The sequence below is a fragment of the Lampetra fluviatilis genome, unplaced genomic scaffold, assembly GCF_964198595.1.
Source record: "Lampetra fluviatilis unplaced genomic scaffold, kcLamFluv1.1 SCAFFOLD_182, whole genome shotgun sequence".
NCBI classification, from domain to species: domain Eukaryota; kingdom Metazoa; phylum Chordata; class Hyperoartia; order Petromyzontiformes; family Petromyzontidae; genus Lampetra; species Lampetra fluviatilis.
The window spans coordinates 50,001-70,000 of NW_027620858.1; the positions used below are offsets into that span (position 1 = coordinate 50,001).

At 55.0% G+C, this 20,000-nt stretch overlaps 1 protein-coding gene across 1 annotated transcript in view; it reads left to right on the forward strand.

Annotated features, from left to right (window-relative positions):
* LOC144954443 (transmembrane 6 superfamily member 1-like) overlaps positions 1-20,000 on the forward strand; it is an 85,672-nt gene that overhangs the window by 25,567 nt on the left and 40,105 nt on the right. Inside the window, exons 4-5 of the mRNA XM_078884945.1 lie at positions 164-267; positions 18,260-18,342. Of these exons, the coding sequence (XP_078741071.1) occupies positions 164-267; positions 18,260-18,342 (187 nt within the window). The remainder of the gene's footprint in view (positions 1-163; positions 268-18,259; positions 18,343-20,000) is intronic.

Consider the following 20,000-nt stretch of genomic DNA (forward strand, 5'->3'; position numbering starts at 1 on the left):
CACCACCACCACCACCACCACCATCATCACCACCACCACCATCACCACCACCACCATCATCACCACCACCATCATCACCACCACCATCACCACCACCATCACCACCATCACCACCATCACCACCATCACCACCACCACCATCACCACCACTCTCTGTGTGCAGGGGGAGCCCTATCTGTCGACGGCTCACGGGATCGCCATCTGCTACTGGGACGGAGTTGTCCACTACCTCCTGTACCTCCGCTTGCTCCACCTCGTCACCCGCAGGTACCTCCACACGCTCACCCACACGCTCACCCACACACTCACCCACATGCTCACCCGCAGGTACCTCCACACACTCACCCACATGCTCACCCACACACTCACCCACATGCTCACCCGCAGGTACCTCCACATACTCCACCTCGTCACCCGCAGGTACCTCCACATGCTCACCCACATGCTCACCCACATGCTCACCCACACACTCACCCACATGCTCACCCCCTCACTCACCCACATGCTCACCCACACACTCACCCACATGCTCACCCACACACTCACCCACACGCTCACCCACTCGCTCACCCACTCGCTCACCCACACACTCACCCACATGCTCACCCACACACTCACCCACATGCTCACCCACATGCTCACCCACACACTCACCCACATGCTCACCCACTCACTCACCCACATGCTCACCCACACACTCACCCACATGCTCACCCACATGCTCACCCACACACTCACCCACATGCTCACCCACTCACTCACCCACATGCTCACCCACACACTCACCCACACGCTCACCCACTCGCTCACCCACTCGCTCACCCACACACTCACCCACATGCTCACCCACACACTCACCCACATGCTCACCCACTCGCTCACCCACACACTCACCCACATGCTCACCCACACACTCACCCACACGCTCACCCACATGCTCACCCACACACTCACCCACATGCTCACTCACCCACACGCTCACCCACTCGCTCACCCACACACTCACCCACATGCTCACTCACCCACACGCTCACCCACTCGCTCACCCACTCACTCACTCACCTACTCACCCACATGCTCACTCACCCACACGCTCACCCACTCGCTCACCCACACGCTCACCCACTCGCTCACCCACACGCTCACCTACTCACCCACCCACTCACCCACTCACCCACACACTCACTCACCCACTCACCCACTCACCCACTCGCTCACCCACTCACTCACCCACTCACCCACTCACTCACCCACTCACCCACCCACTCACCCACTCACCCACCCACACACTCACCCACTCACTCACCCACCCACTCACCCACTCACCCACCCACTCACCCACTCACCCACCCACTCACCCACTCACCCACCCACACACTCACCCACTCACTCACCCACCCACTCACCCACTCACCCACCCACTCACCCACTCACCCACTCACTCACCCACTCACCCACCCACTCACCCACCCACTCACCCACTCACTCACCCACTCACTCACCCACCCACTCACTCACCCACTCACTCACTCACTCACCCACCCACCCACTCACTCACTCACCCACTCACTCACTCACCCACCCACTCACTCACTCACTCACCCACCCACCCACTCACCCACTCACCCACTCACCCACCCACTCACCCACCCACTCACCCACCCACTCACCCACTCACCCACTCACCTACTCACCCACTCACCCACCCACTCACCCACTCACCCACCCACTCACCCACCCACTCACCCACTCACCCACTCACTCACCCACCCACTCACCCACCCACTCACCCACCCACTCACCCACCCACTCACCCACACACCCACCCACCCACTCACTCACCCACTCGCTCACCCACACGCTCACCTACTCACTCACCTACTCACCCACTCACTCACCCACTCACTCACCCACTAACTCACCCACACAATCACCCACATGCTCACCTACTCACCCACTCACTCACCCACACGCTCACCCACCCACATGCTCACCCACATGCTCACCCACTCACTCGCTCACCTACTCACTCACCCACACGCTCACCCACTCACTCGCTCACCTACTCACCCACACGCTCACCCACACACTCACCCACATGCTCACCCACTCACTCACTCACCTACTCACCCACATGCTCACTCACCCACACGCTCACCCACTCGCTCACCCACACGCTCACCTACTCACTCACCTACTCACCCACTCACTCACCCACTCACTCACTCACCCACTCACCCACTCACCCACCCACACACCCACTCACTCACTCACCCACTCACTCACCCACTCACCCACCCACTCACTCACTCACTCACTCACCCACTCACCCACCCACTCACCCACTCACTCACTCACCCACTCACTCACTCACCCACTCACTCACCCACTCACCCACCCACTCACCCACACACCCACTCACTCACTCACCCACTCACTCACCCACTCACCCACCCACTCACTCACTCACTCACTCACTCACCCACTCACCCACCCACTCACCCACTCACTCACTCACCCACTCACTCACCCACTCACCCACCCACTCACTCACTCACTCACCCACTCACCCACCCACTCACCCACCCACTCACTCACTCACTCACCCACTCACTCACTCACTCACCCACTCACTCACTCACCCACTCACTCACCCACTCACCCACTCACTCACTCACTCACCCACTCACCCACCCACTCACTCACTCACTCACTCACTCACCCACTCACCCACCCACTCACTCACTCACTCACCCACTCACCCACCCACCCACTCACCCACCCACTCACTCACTCACTCACCCACTCACCCACCCACTCACCCACTCACTCACTCACCCACTCACTCACTCACCCACTCACTCACCCACTCACCCACATGCTCACTCACTCACTCACTCACTCACTCACTCACTCACTCACTCACTCACACTCACTCACTCACTCACCCACTCACTCACTCACCCACTCACTCACCCACTCACCCACTCACTCACTCACTCACTCACCCACTCACCCACCCACTCACTCACTCACTCACCCACTCACCCACCCACTCACTCACTCACTCACCCACCCACTCACCCACTCACCCACATGCTCACTCACTCACTCACTCACTCACTCACTCACTCACCCACTCACTCACTCACTCACCCACTCACTCACTCACCCACTCACTCACCCACTCACCCACTCACTCACTCACTCACTCACCCACTCACCCACCCACTCACTCACTCACTCACTCACCCACTCACCCACTCACCCACTCACCCACCCACTCACCCACCCACTCACCCACCCACTCACCCACTCACCCACTCACCTACTCACCCACTCACCCACCCACTCACCCACTCACCCACCCACTCACCCACCCACTCACCCACTCACCCACTCACTCACCCACCCACTCACCCACCCACTCACCCACCCACTCACCCACCCACTCACCCACACACCCACCCACCCACTCACTCACCCACTCGCTCACCCACACGCTCACCTACTCACTCACCTACTCACCCACTCACTCACCCACATGCTCACCCACACACTCACCCACATGCTCACCCACATGCTCACCCACACACTCACTCACTCACCCACCTACTCACCCACATGCTCACTCACTCACTTACCTACTTACTCACCTACTCACTCACTCACCCACATGCTCACTCACTCACTGACCCACATGCTCACTCACTCACCCACTCACTCACCCACATGCTCACCCACATGCTCACTCACTCACTTACCTACTTACTCACCTACTCACTCACTCACCCACATGCTCACTCACTCACTCACCCACATGCTCACTCACTCACCCACTCACTCACCCACATGCTCACCCACATGCTCACATGCTCACCCACACACTCACCCACACACTCACCTACTCACCCACATGCTCACCCACTCACTCACTCACCCACTCACTCACTCACTCACTCACCCACTCACTCACTCACCCACTCACTCACCCACTCACCCACTCACTCACTCACTCACTCACCCACTCACCCACCCACTCACTCACTCACTCACTCACCCACTCACCCACCCACTCACTCACTCACTCACCCACTCACCCACCCACTCACCCACCCACTCACTCACTCACTCACTCACTCACCCACTCACCCACCCACTCACCCACTCACTCACTCACTCACCCACTCACTCACTCACCCACTCACTCACCCACTCACCCACATGCTCACTCACTCACTCACTCACTCACTCACTCACCCACTCACTCACTCACTCACCCACTCACTCACTCACCCACTCACTCACCCACTCACCCACTCACTCACTCACTCACCCACTCACCCACCCACTCACTCACTCACTCACTCACCCACTCACCCACCCACTCACTCACTCACTCACCCACTCACCCACCCACTCACCCACTCACTCACTCACTCACCCACTCACTCACTCACCCACTCACTCACCCACTCACCCACTCACTCACTCACCCACTCACACACCCACTCACCCACTCACTCACTCACCCACTCACTCACTCACCCACTCACTCACCCACTCACTCACTCACTCACACACACACTCACCCACCCACTCACCCACACACTCACCTACTCACCCACATGCTCACCCACTCACTCACTCACCCACACGCTCACCCACACACTCACCCACATGCTCACCTACTCACCCACTCACTCACCCACACGCTCACCCACACGCTCACCCACATGCTCACCCACATGCTCACCCACATGCTCACCCACTAACTCACCCACTCACTCACTCACACGCTCACTCACGCACCCACATGCTCACCCACCCACTCTCTCACCCACCCACTCACCTACTCACCCACACACCCACACATTCACCCACATGCTCACCCACACACTCACCCACATGCTCACCCACACACTCACCCACACACTCACTCACTCACCCACCTACTCACCCACATGCTCACTCACTCACTTACCTACTTACTCACCTACTCACTCACTCACCCACATGCTCACTCACTCACTCACCCACATGCTCACTCACTCACCCACTCACTCACCCACATGCTCACCCACATGCTCACATGCTCACCCACACACTCACCCACACACTCACCTACTCACCCACATGCTCACCCACTCACTCACTCACTCACCCACTCACTCACTCACCCACTCACTCACTCACCCACTCACTCACCCACTCACCCACTCACTCACTCACTCACTCACTCACCCACTCACCCACCCACTCACTCACTCACTCACTCACCCACTCACCCACCCACTCACTCACTCACCCACTCACCCACCCACTCACCCACCCACTCACTCACTCACTCACTCACTCACCCACTCACCCACCCACTCACCCACTCACTCACTCACTCACCCACTCACTCACTCACCCACTCACTCACCCACTCACCCACATGCTCACTCACTCACTCACTCACTCACTCACTCACTCACCCACTCACTCACTCACTCACTCACCCACTCACTCACTCACCCACTCACTCACCCACTCACCCACTCACTCACTCACTCACTCACCCACTCACCCACCCACTCACTCACTCACTCACTCACCCACTCACCCACCCACTCACTCACTCACTCACCCACTCACCCACCCACTCACCCACTCACTCACTCACTCACCCACTCACTCACTCACCCACTCACTCACCCACTCACCCACTCACTCACCCACTCACACACCCACTCACCCACTCACTCACTCACCCACTCACTCACTCACCCACTCACTCACCCACTCACTCACTCACTCACACACACACTCACCCACCCACTCACCCACACACTCACCTACTCACCCACATGCTCACCCACTCACTCACTCACCCACACGCTCACCCACACACTCACCCACATGCTCACCTACTCACCCACTCACTCACCCACACGCTCACCCACACGCTCACCCACATGCTCACCCACACACTCACCTACTCACCCACATGCTCACCCACTCACTCACTCACTCACCCACATGCTCACTCACTCACTCACCCACATGCTCACTCACTCACCCACTCACTCACCCACATGCTCACCCACATGCTCACATGCTCACCCACACACTCACCCACACACTCACCTACTCACCCACATGCTCACCCACTCACTCACACACTCACATGCTCACTCACTCACCCACACGCTCACTCACCCACTCACCTACTCACTCACCTACTCACCCACATGCTCACCCACATGCTCACCCACTCACATGCTCACTCACTCACCCACACGCTCACTCACTCACTCACCTACTCACTCACTCACTCACCCACATGCTCACTCACTCACCCACTCACTCACCCACATGCTCACCCACATGCTCACATGCTCACCCACACACTCACCTACTCACCCACATGCTCACCCACACACTCACCTACTCACCCACATGCTCACCCACTCACCCACACGCTCACTCACCCACTCACCTACTCACTCACCTACTCACCCACATGCTCACCCACATGCTCACCCACTCACTCACTCACTCACCTACTCACCCACCCACTCACCCACTCACTCACTCACCCACTCACTCACCCACTCACCCACTCACTCACTCACCCACTCACACACCCACTCACCCACTCACTCACTCACCCACTCACTCACTCACCCACTCACTCACCCACTCACCCACTCACTCACTCACCCACTCACACACCCACTCACCCACTCACTCACTCACCCACTCACTCACTCACTCACCCACTCACTCACCCACTCACTCACTCACTCACACACACACTCACCCACCCACTCACCCACACACTCACCTACTCACCCACATGCTCACCCACTCACTCACTCACCCACACGCTCACCCACACACTCACCCACATGCTCACCTACTCACCCACTCACTCACCCACACGCTCACCCACACGCTCACCCACATGCTCACCCACATGCTCACCCACATGCTCACCCACTAACTCACCCACTCACTCACTCACATGCTCACTCACTCACCCACACGCTCACTCACCCACTCACCTACTCACTCACCCACTCACCCACATGCTCACTCACACACTCACCTACTCACCCACATGCTCACCCACATGCTCACATGCTCACCCACACACTCACCTACTCACCCACATGCTCACCCACTCACCCACACGCTCACTCACCCACTCACCTACTCACTCACCTACTCACCCACATGCTCACCCACTCACCCACACGCTCACTCACCCACTCACCTACTCACTCACCTACTCACCCACATGCTCACCCACATGCTCACCCACTCACATGCTCACTCACTCACCCACACGCTCACTCACTCACTCACCTACTCACTCACTCACTCACCCACATGCTCACTCACTCACCCACTCACTCACCCACATGCTCACCCACATGCTCACATGCTCACCCACACACTCACCTACTCACCCACATGCTCACCCACACACTCACCTACTCACCCACATGCTCACCCACTCACCCACACGCTCACTCACCCACTCACCTACTCACTCACCTACTCACCCACATGCTCACCCACATGCTCACCCACTCACTCACTCACTCACCTACTCACCCACCCACTCACCCACTCACTCACTCACCCACTCACTCACCCACTCACCCACTCACTCACTCACCCACTCACACACCCACTCACCCACTCACTCACTCACCCACTCACTCACTCACCCACTCACTCACCCACTCACCCACTCACTCACTCACCCACTCACACACCCACTCACCCACTCACTCACTCACCCACTCACTCACTCACTCACCCACTCACTCACCCACTCACTCACTCACTCACACACACACTCACCCACCCACTCACCCACACACTCACCTACTCACCCACATGCTCACCCACTCACTCACTCACCCACACGCTCACCCACACACTCACCCACATGCTCACCTACTCACCCACTCACTCACCCACACGCTCACCCACACGCTCACCCACATGCTCACCCACATGCTCACCCACATGCTCACCCACTAACTCACCCACTCACTCACTCACATGCTCACTCACTCACCCACACGCTCACTCACCCACTCACCTACTCACTCACCCACTCACCCACATGCTCACTCACACACTCACCTACTCACCCACATGCTCACCCACATGCTCACATGCTCACCCACACACTCACCTACTCACCCACATGCTCACCCACTCACCCACACGCTCACTCACCCACTCACCTACTCACTCACCTACTCACCCACATGCTCACCCACATGCTCACCCACTAACTCACCCACATGCTCACCTACTCACCCACTCACTCACCCACATGCTCACCCACATGCTCACCCACATGCTCACCCACATGCTCACCTACTCACCCACTCACTCACCCACATGCTCACCCACTAACTCACCCACATGCTCACCTACTCACCCACATGCTCACCCACTCACTCACACACTCACATGCTCACCCACTCACCCACACGCTCACTCACCCACTCACCTACTCACTCACCTACTCACCCACATGCTCACCCACTCACTCACACACTCACATGCTCACCCACTCACCCACACGCTCACTCACCCACTCACCTACTCACTCACCTACTCACCCACATGCTCACCCACTCACTCACACACTCACATGCTCACCCACTCACCCACACGCTCACTCACCCACTCACTCACTCACCTACTCACCCACATGCTCACTCACTCACTCACTCACCCACTCACTCACTCACCCACTCACTCACTCACCCACTCACTCACCCACTCACCCACTCACTCACTCACCCACTCACACACCCACTCACCCACTCACTCACTCACCCACTCACTCACTCACCCACTCACTCACCCACTCACTCACTCACTCACCCACTCACTCACTCACCCACTCACTCACTCACCCACTCACTCACCCACTCACCCACTCACTCACTCACCCACTCACACACACACTCACCCACTCACTCACTCACCCACTCACTCACTCACCCACCCACTCACTCACCCACTCACTCACTCACACACACACTCACCCACCCCCTCACCCACACACTCACCTACTCACCCACATGCTCACCCACTCACTCACTCACCCACACGCTCACCCACACACTCACCCACATGCTCACCTACTCACCCACTCACTCACCCACACGCTCACCCACACGCTCACCCACATGCTCACCCACATGCTCACCCACTAACTCACCCACATGCTCACCTACTCACCCACTCACTCACCCACATGCTCACCCACATGCTCACCCACATGCTCACCCACTAACTCACCCACTCACTCACTCACATGCTCACTCACTCACCCACACGCTCACTCACCCACTCACCTACTCACTCACCCACTCACCCACATGCTCACCCACATGCTCACATGCTCACCCACACACTCACCTACTCACCCACATGCTCACCCACACACTCACCTACTCACCCACATGCTCACCCACACACTCACCTACTCACCCACATGCTCACCCACTCACCCACACGCTCACTCACCCACTCACCTACTCACTCACCTACTCACCCACATGCTCACCCACTCACTCACTCACTCACCTACTCACCCACATGCTCACCCACACACTCACCTACTCACCCACATGCTCACTCACTCACTCACTCACTCACTCACCTACTCACCCACATGCTCACCCACTCACCCACACGCTCACTCACCCACTCACCTACTCACTCACCTACTCACCCACATGCTCACCCACTCACTCACTCACTCACCTACTCACCCACCCACTCACCCACTCACTCACTCACCCACTCACTCACTCACCCACTCACTCACCCACTCACCCACTCACTCACTCACCCACTCACACACCCACTCACCCACTCACTCACTCACCCACTCACTCACTCACCCACTCACTCACCCACTCACTCACTCACTCACACACACACTCACCCACCCACTCACCCACACACTCACCTACTCACCCACATGCTCACCCACTCACTCACTCACCCACACGCTCACCCACACACTCACCCACATGCTCACCTACTCACCCACTCACTCACCCACACGCTCACCCACTCACTCACACACTCACATGCTCACTCACTCACCCACACGCTCACTCACCCACTCACCTACTCACTCACACACTCACCCACATGCTCACCCACACACTCACCCACATGCTCACCCACATGCTCACCCACACACTCACTCACTCACCCACCTACTCACCCACATGCTCACTCACTCACTTACCTACTTACTCACCTACTCACTCACTCACTCACCTACTCACTCACTCACTCACCCACATGCTCACTCACTCACCCACTCACTCACCCACATGCTCACCCACATGCTCACATGCTCACCCACACACTCACCTACTCACCCACATGCTCACCCACTCACTCACACACTCACATGCTCACTCACTCACCCACACGCTCACTCACCCACTCACCTACTCACTCACCTACTCACCCACATGCTCACCCACATGCTCACCCACATGCTCACCCACATGCTCACCCACTCACTCACTCACTCACCTACTCACCCACATGCTCACCCACTCACTCACTCACTCACCCACATGCTCACCCACACACTCACCTACTCACCCACATGCTCACCCACACACTCACCTACTCACCCACATGCTCACCCACACACTCACCTACTCACCCACATGCTCACCCACACACTCACCTACTCACCCACATGCTCACCCACTCACCCACACGCTCACTCACCCACTCACCTACTCACTCACCTACTCACCCACATGCTCACCCACATGCTCACCCACTCACTCACTCACTCACCTACTCACCCACCCACTCACCCACTCACTCACTCACTCACCCACTCACTCACTCACCCACTCACTCACCCACTCACCCACTCACTCACTCACCCACTCACACACCCACTCACCCACTCACTCACTCACCCACTCACTCACTCACCCACTCACTCACCCACTCACTCACTCACTCACACACACACTCACCCACCCACTCACCCACACACTCACCTACTCACCCACATGCTCACCCACTCACTCACTCACCCACACGCTCACCCACACACTCACCCACATGCTCACCTACTCACCCACTCACTCACCCACACGCTCACCCACACGCTCACCCACATGCTCACCCACATGCTCACCCACATGCTCACCCACTAACTCACCCACTCACTCACTCACACGCTCACTCACGCACCCACATGCTCACCCACCCACTCTCTCACCCACCCACTCACCTACTCACCCACACACCCACACACTCACCCACATGCTCACCCACACACTCACCCACATGCTCACCCACACACTCACCCACATGCTCACCCACATGCTCACCCACACACTCACTCACTCACCCACCTACTCACCCACATGCTCACTCACTCACTTACCTACTTACTCACCTACTCACTCACTCACTCACCTACTCACTCACTCACTCACCCACATGCTCACTCACTCACCCACTCACTCACCCACATGCTCACCCACATGCTCACATGCTCACCCACACACTCACCTACTCACCCACATGCTCACCCACATGCTCACCCACACACTCACTCACTCACCCACATGCTCACCCACTCACTCACACACTCACATGCTCACTCACTCACCCACACGCTCACTCACCCACTCACCCACATGCTCACCCACATGCTCACATGCTCACCCACACACTCACCTACTCACCCACATGCTCACCCACACACTCACCTACTCACCCACATGCTCACCCACACACTCACCTACTCACCCACATGCTCACCCACTCACCCACACGCTCACTCACCCACTCACCTACTCACTCACCTACTCACCCACATGCTCACCCACATGCTCACCCACTCACTCACTCACTCACCTACTCACCCACCCACTCACCCACTCACTCACTCACCCACTCACTCACTCACCCACTCACTCACTCACCCACTCACCCACTCACTCACTCACCCACTCACACACCCACTCACCCACTCACTCACTCACCCACTCACTCACTCACCCACTCACTCACCCACTCACCCACTCACTCACTCACCCACTCACACACCCACTCACCCACTCACTCACTCACCCACTCACTCACTCACCCACTCACTCACCCACTCACTCACTCACTCACACACACACTCACCCACCCACTCACCCACACACTCACCTACTCACCCACATGCTCACCCACATGCTCACATGCTCACCCACACACTCACCTACTCACCCACATGCTCACCCACACACTCACCTACTCACCCACATGCTCACCCACATGCTCACCCACTCACTCACTCACTCACCTACTCACCCACATGCTCACCCACTCACTCACTCACTCACCTACTCACCCACATGCTCACCCACATGCTCACCCACTCACTCACTCACCTACTCACCCACATGCTCACCCACTCACTCACACACTCACATGCTCACTCACTCACCCATACGCTCACTCACCCACTCACCTACTCACTCACCTACTCACCCACATGCTCACCCACATGCTCACCCACTCACCCACATGCTCACCCACTCGCTCACCCACACGCTCACCTACTCACCCACATGCTCACGCACTCACCCACACGCTCACCCACACACTCACATGCTCACCCACACACTCACCCACACACTCACCCACACGCTCACCTACTCACCCACACACTCACCCACACACTCACCCACACACTCACCTACTCACCCACCTACTCACCCACATACTCAGCCACACACTCACCTACTCACCCACCTACTCACCCACACACTCACTCACATGCTCACCTACTCACCCACTCGCTCACCTACTCACCCACGCACTCACCCACTCACTCAGCCACTCACTCACTCACCCACATTGTCACCTACTCACTCACCCACACGCTCACCTACCCATCCACACACTCACCCACTCACTCACCCACATGCTCACCCACACTCTCACCTACTCACCCACACACTCACCCACCCGCTCACCCACATGCTCACCCACATGCTCACCCACACACTCACCTACTCACCCACCTACTCACCCACCTACTCACCCACCTACTCACCCACATACTCACCTACTCACCCACCTACTCACCCACACACTCACCCACACACTCACCCACACACTCACCCACACACTCACCCACACACTCACCTACTCACCCACCTACTCACCCACACACTCACCCACACACTCACCCACACACTCACCCACACACTCACCCACACACTCACCTACTCACCCACCTACTCACCCACACACTCACCCACACACTCACCCACACACTCACCTACTCACCCACACACTCACCCACACACTCACCCACACACTCACCCACACACTCACCCACACACTCACCTACTCACCCACACACTCACCTACTCACCCACCTACTCACCCACACACTCACCCACACACTCACCCACACACTCACCTACTCACCCACACACTCACCCACACACTCACCCACACACTCACCCACACACTCCCCCACACACTCACCTACTCACCCACATACTCACCCACCCGCTCACCCACATACTCACCCACCCGCTCACCCACACACTCACCCACACACTCACCTACTCACCCACCTACTCACCCACATACTCACCCACACACTCACCCACACACTCACCCACACACTCACCTACTCACCCACCTACTCACCCACATACTCACCCACCCGCTCACCCACACACTCACCTACTCACCCACCTACTCACCCACATACTCACCCACCCGCTCACCCACATACTCACCTACTCACCCACCTACTCACCCACCTACTCACCCACATACTCACCCACACACTCACACACTCACCCACACACTCACCCACACACTCACCCACACACTCACCCACACACTCAACCACACACTCACCTACTCACCCACACACTCACCCACACACTCACCCACACACTCACCCACACACTCACCTACTCACCCACCCGCTCACCCACATACTCACCCACACACTCACCCACACACTCACCTACTCACCCACCCGCTCACTCACATACTCACCCACATACTCACCCACACACTTACCTACTCACCCACCTACTCACCCACATACTCACCCACACACTCACCCACACACTCACCCACACACTCACCTACTCACCCACCTACTCACCCACACACTCACCCACACACTCACCTACTCACCCACCTACTCACCCACACACTCACCTACTCACCCACCTACTCACCCACACACTCACCCACCTACTCACCCACACACTCACCTACTCACCCACCTACTCACCCACCTACTCACCCACCCGCTCACCCACATACTCACCCACACACTCACCTACTCACTCACCTACTCACCCACCTCCTCACCCACACACTCACCCACACACTCACCTACTCACCCACCTACTCACCCACACACTCACCCACACACTCACCTACTCACCCACCTACTCACCCACACACTCACCTACTCACCCACCTACTCACCCACACACTCAGCCACATACTCACCCACACACTCACCTACTCACCCACATACTCAGCCACACACTCACCTACTCACCCACCTACTCACCCACATACTCACTCACATGCTCACCTACTCACCCACTCGCTCACCTACTCACCCACGCACTCACCCACTCACTCAGCCACTCACTCACTCACCCACATTGTCACCTACTCACTCACCCACACGCTCACCTACCCATCCACACACTCACCCACTCACTCACCCACACACTCACCCACACACTCACCCACATGCTCACCCACACACTCACCTACTCACCCACACACTCACTCACCCGCTCACCCACCTGCTCACCCACATGCTCACCCACACACTCACCTACTCACCCACCTACTCACCCACCTACTCACCCACCTACTCACCCACATACTCACCTACTCACCCACCTACTCACCCACACACTCACCCACACACTCACCTACTCACCCACCTACTCACCCACACACTCACCCACACACTCACCCACACACTCACCCACACACTCACCTACTCACCCACACACTCACCCACACACTCACCCACACACTCACCCACACACTCACCCACACACTCACCTACTCACCCACCTACTCACCCACACACTCACCCACACACTCACCCACACACTCACCCACACACTCACCCACACACTCACCCACACACTCACCTACTCACCCACACACTCACCCACACACTCACCCACACACTCACCTACTCACCCACATACTCACCCACCCGCTCACCCACATACTCACCCACCCGCTCACCCACACACTCACCCACACACTCACCTACTCACCCACCTACTCACCCACATACTCACCCACCCGCTCACCCACACACTCACCTACTCACCCACCTACTCACCCACATACTCACCCACCCGCTCACCCACATACTCACCTACTCACCCACCTACTCACCCACCTACTCACCCACATACTCACCCACACACTCACACACTCACCCACACACTCACCCACACACTCACCCACACACTCACCCACACACTCAACCACACACTCACCTACTCACCCACACACTCACCCACACACTCACCCACACACTCACCCACACACTCACCTACTCACCCACCCGCTCACCCACATACTCACCCACACACTCACCCACACACTCACCTACTCACCCACCCGCTCACTCACATACTCACCCACATACTCACCCACACACTCACCCACTTACTCACCCACACACTCACCTACTCACCCACCTACTCACTCACCTACTCACCCACCCGCTCACCCACATACTCACCCACACACTCACCTACTCACTCACCTACTCACCCACCTACTCACCCACACACTCACCTACTCACCCACCTACTCACCCACCTACTCACCCACCTACTCACCCACACACTCACCTACTCACCCACCTACTCACCCACCTACTCACCCACATACTCACCCACACACTCACCTACTCACCCACACACTCACCCACCTACTCACCCACCTACTCACCCACACACTCACCCACATACTCACCCACACACTCACCCACACACTCACCCACACACTCACCCACACACTCACCTACTCACCCACCTACTCACCCACATACTCACCCACACACTCACCTACTCACCCACCTACTCACCCACACACTCACCCACACACTCACCCACACACTCACCTACTCACCCACACACTCACCCACACACTCACCCACACACTCACCCACACACTCACCCACACACTCACCCACACACTCACCTACTCACCCACATACTCACCCACACACTCACCTACTCACCCACACACTCACCCACCTACTCACCCACCTACTCACCCACATACTCACCCACACACTCACCTACTCACCCACCTACTCACCCACCTACTCACCCACACACTCACCCACACACTCACCTACTCACCCACCTACTCACCCACACACTCACCTACTCACCCACACACTCACCCACCTACTCACCCACCTACTCACCCACACACTCACTCAAACGCTCACCTACTCACCCACACACTCACCCACACACTCACCCACACACTCACCCACACACTCACCTACTCACCCACATACTCACCCACCCGCTCACCCACACACTCACCTACTCACCCACCTACTCACCCACATACTCACCCACCCGCTCACCCACATACTCACCCACCGACTCGGACATTGTGTGTTTGGCTGATGATGATGATGATACTACTGCTGATGATGATGATACTACTACTGATGATGATGATGATGATACTACTGATGATGATGATGATGATACTACTGATGATGATGATGATACTACTGATGATGATGATACTACTGATGATGATGATGATACTACTGATGATGATGATGATGATACTACTGATGATGATGATGATGATACTACTACTGCTGATGATGATACTACTACTACTGATGCTGATGATGATGATACTACTGATGATGATGATGGTGATACTACTACTGCTGATGATGATGATACTACTACTGATGATGATGATACTACTGATGATGATGATACTACTGATGATGATGATACTACTACTACTGATGATGATGATGGTGATACTACTACTGCTGATGATGATGATACTACTAATGATGATGATGATGATACTACTGATGATGATGATACTACTACTGCTGATGATGATGATACTACTAATGATGATGATGATGATGATACTACTGATGATGATGATGATGATACTAATGATGATGATGATGATGATACTACTGATGATGATGATGATACTACTAATGATGATGGTGATACTACTACTGCTGATGATGATGATACTACTACTGCTGCTGATGATGATGATACTACTAATGATGATGGTGATACTACTACTGATGATGATGATGATGATACTACTGCTGATGATGATGATACTACTACTGATGATGATGATGATACTACTGATGATGATGATACTACTACTACTGATGATGATGATGGTGATACTACTGATGATGATGATGATACTACTACTACTGCTGATGATGATACTACTACTACTGATGATGATGATGATACTACTACTGATGATGATGATGATACTACTACTGATGATGATGATGATACTACTACTGATGATGATGATGATACTACTACTGATGATGATGATGATACTACTACTGATGATGATGATGATACTACTACTGATGATGATGATGATACTACTACTGATGATGATGATGATACTACTACTGATGATGATGATGATACTACTACTGATGATGATGATGATACTACTACTGATGATGATGATGATACTACTACTGATGATGATGATGATACTACTACTGATGATGATGATGATACTACTACTGATGATGATGATGATACTACTACTGATGATGATGATGATACTACTACTGATGATGATGATGATACTACTACTGATGATGATGATGATACTACTACTGATGATGATGATGATACTACTACTGATGATGATGATGATACTACTACTGATGATGATGATGATACTACTACTGATGATGATGATGATACTACTACTGATGATGATGATGATACTACTACTGATGATGATGATGATACTACTACTGATGATGATGATGATACTACTACTGATGATGATGATGATACTACTACTGATGATGATGATGATACTACTACTGATGATGATGATGATACTACTACTGATGATGATGATGATGATGCTCTAGGCTTCCGTACCGAGAGGTTGGACTGTACTGGCTGGGCTCCATGCTGATGAGTATGGTGGTGTTCTTGCCTGGAAACATCATCGGTGAGACAAACACACACACAGACACACACAGACACACACACAGACACACACACAGACACACACAGACACACACACACAGACACACACACACAGACACACAGACACACACACACACAGACACACACACAGACACACAGACACACAGACACACACACACACAGACACACACACACACACAGAGACACACACACACACAGAATCCTTCCATCTCTGTCTCTCTCTCTTCATTCCTTCTAGGCAAGTACGGGAATGAGTTGAAACCTTCATTCACACACAGACACACACACACAGACACTCACACACATACACACACACAGACACACAGACACACACACACAGACACTCACACACATACACACACACAGACACACACACACACAGAGACACACACACACACAGACACTCACAGACTCCTTCCATCTCTGCCTCTCTCTTCATTCCTTCCAGGCAAGTACGGGAATGAGTTGAAACCTTCATTCACACACAGACACACACACACAGACACTCACACACATACACACACACAGACACACACACACACAGAGACACACACACACACAGACACTCACAGACTCCTTCCATCTCTGCCTCTCTCTTCATTCCTTCCAGGCAAGTACGGGAATGAGTTGAAACCTTCATTCATTCACACACACACAGACACACACAGTGACACACACACACACAGTGACACACACACTCACAGTGACACACACACACAGTGACACACACACACACAGTGACAGACACACACACAGACACACACAGAATCCTTCCATCTCTGCCTCTCTCTCTTCATTCCTTCCAGGCAAGTACGGGAATGAGTTGAAACCTTCATTCATTCACACACACACACAGTGACACACACAGACACACACACACACACAGACACACACAGACACATATACAGACACACACACACAGACACACACAGACACACACACAGACACACACACAGGCACACACAGACACATATACAGACACACACACACACAGACACACACACACAGACACACACACAGACACACACACACAGACACACACACATACACACACACAGACACACACACAGACACACACACACAGACACACACATACACACACACACACAGACACACACATACACACACACAGACACACACACACACAGACACACACAGACACACACAGACACACACACAGACACACACAGACACACACACATACACACACACAGACACACACACAGACACACACAGACACACACACACACAGACACACACACACAGACACACACAGACACACACAGACACACACACAGACACACACAGACACACACAGACACACACAGACACACACACATACACACACACACTGACATACACACACACAGACACACACACACACAGACACACACAGACACACACACAGACACACACACACACAGACACACACAGACACACACTCACACAGACACACACACACACAGACACACACACACACACAGACATACACACACACAGACACACACAGACACACACACAGACACACACACACACAGACACTCACACACACTCACAGAATCCTTCCATCTCTGCATCTCTCTTCATTCCTTCCAGGCAAGTACGGGAATGAGTTGAAACCTTCATTCATTCACACACACACAGTGACACACACAGACA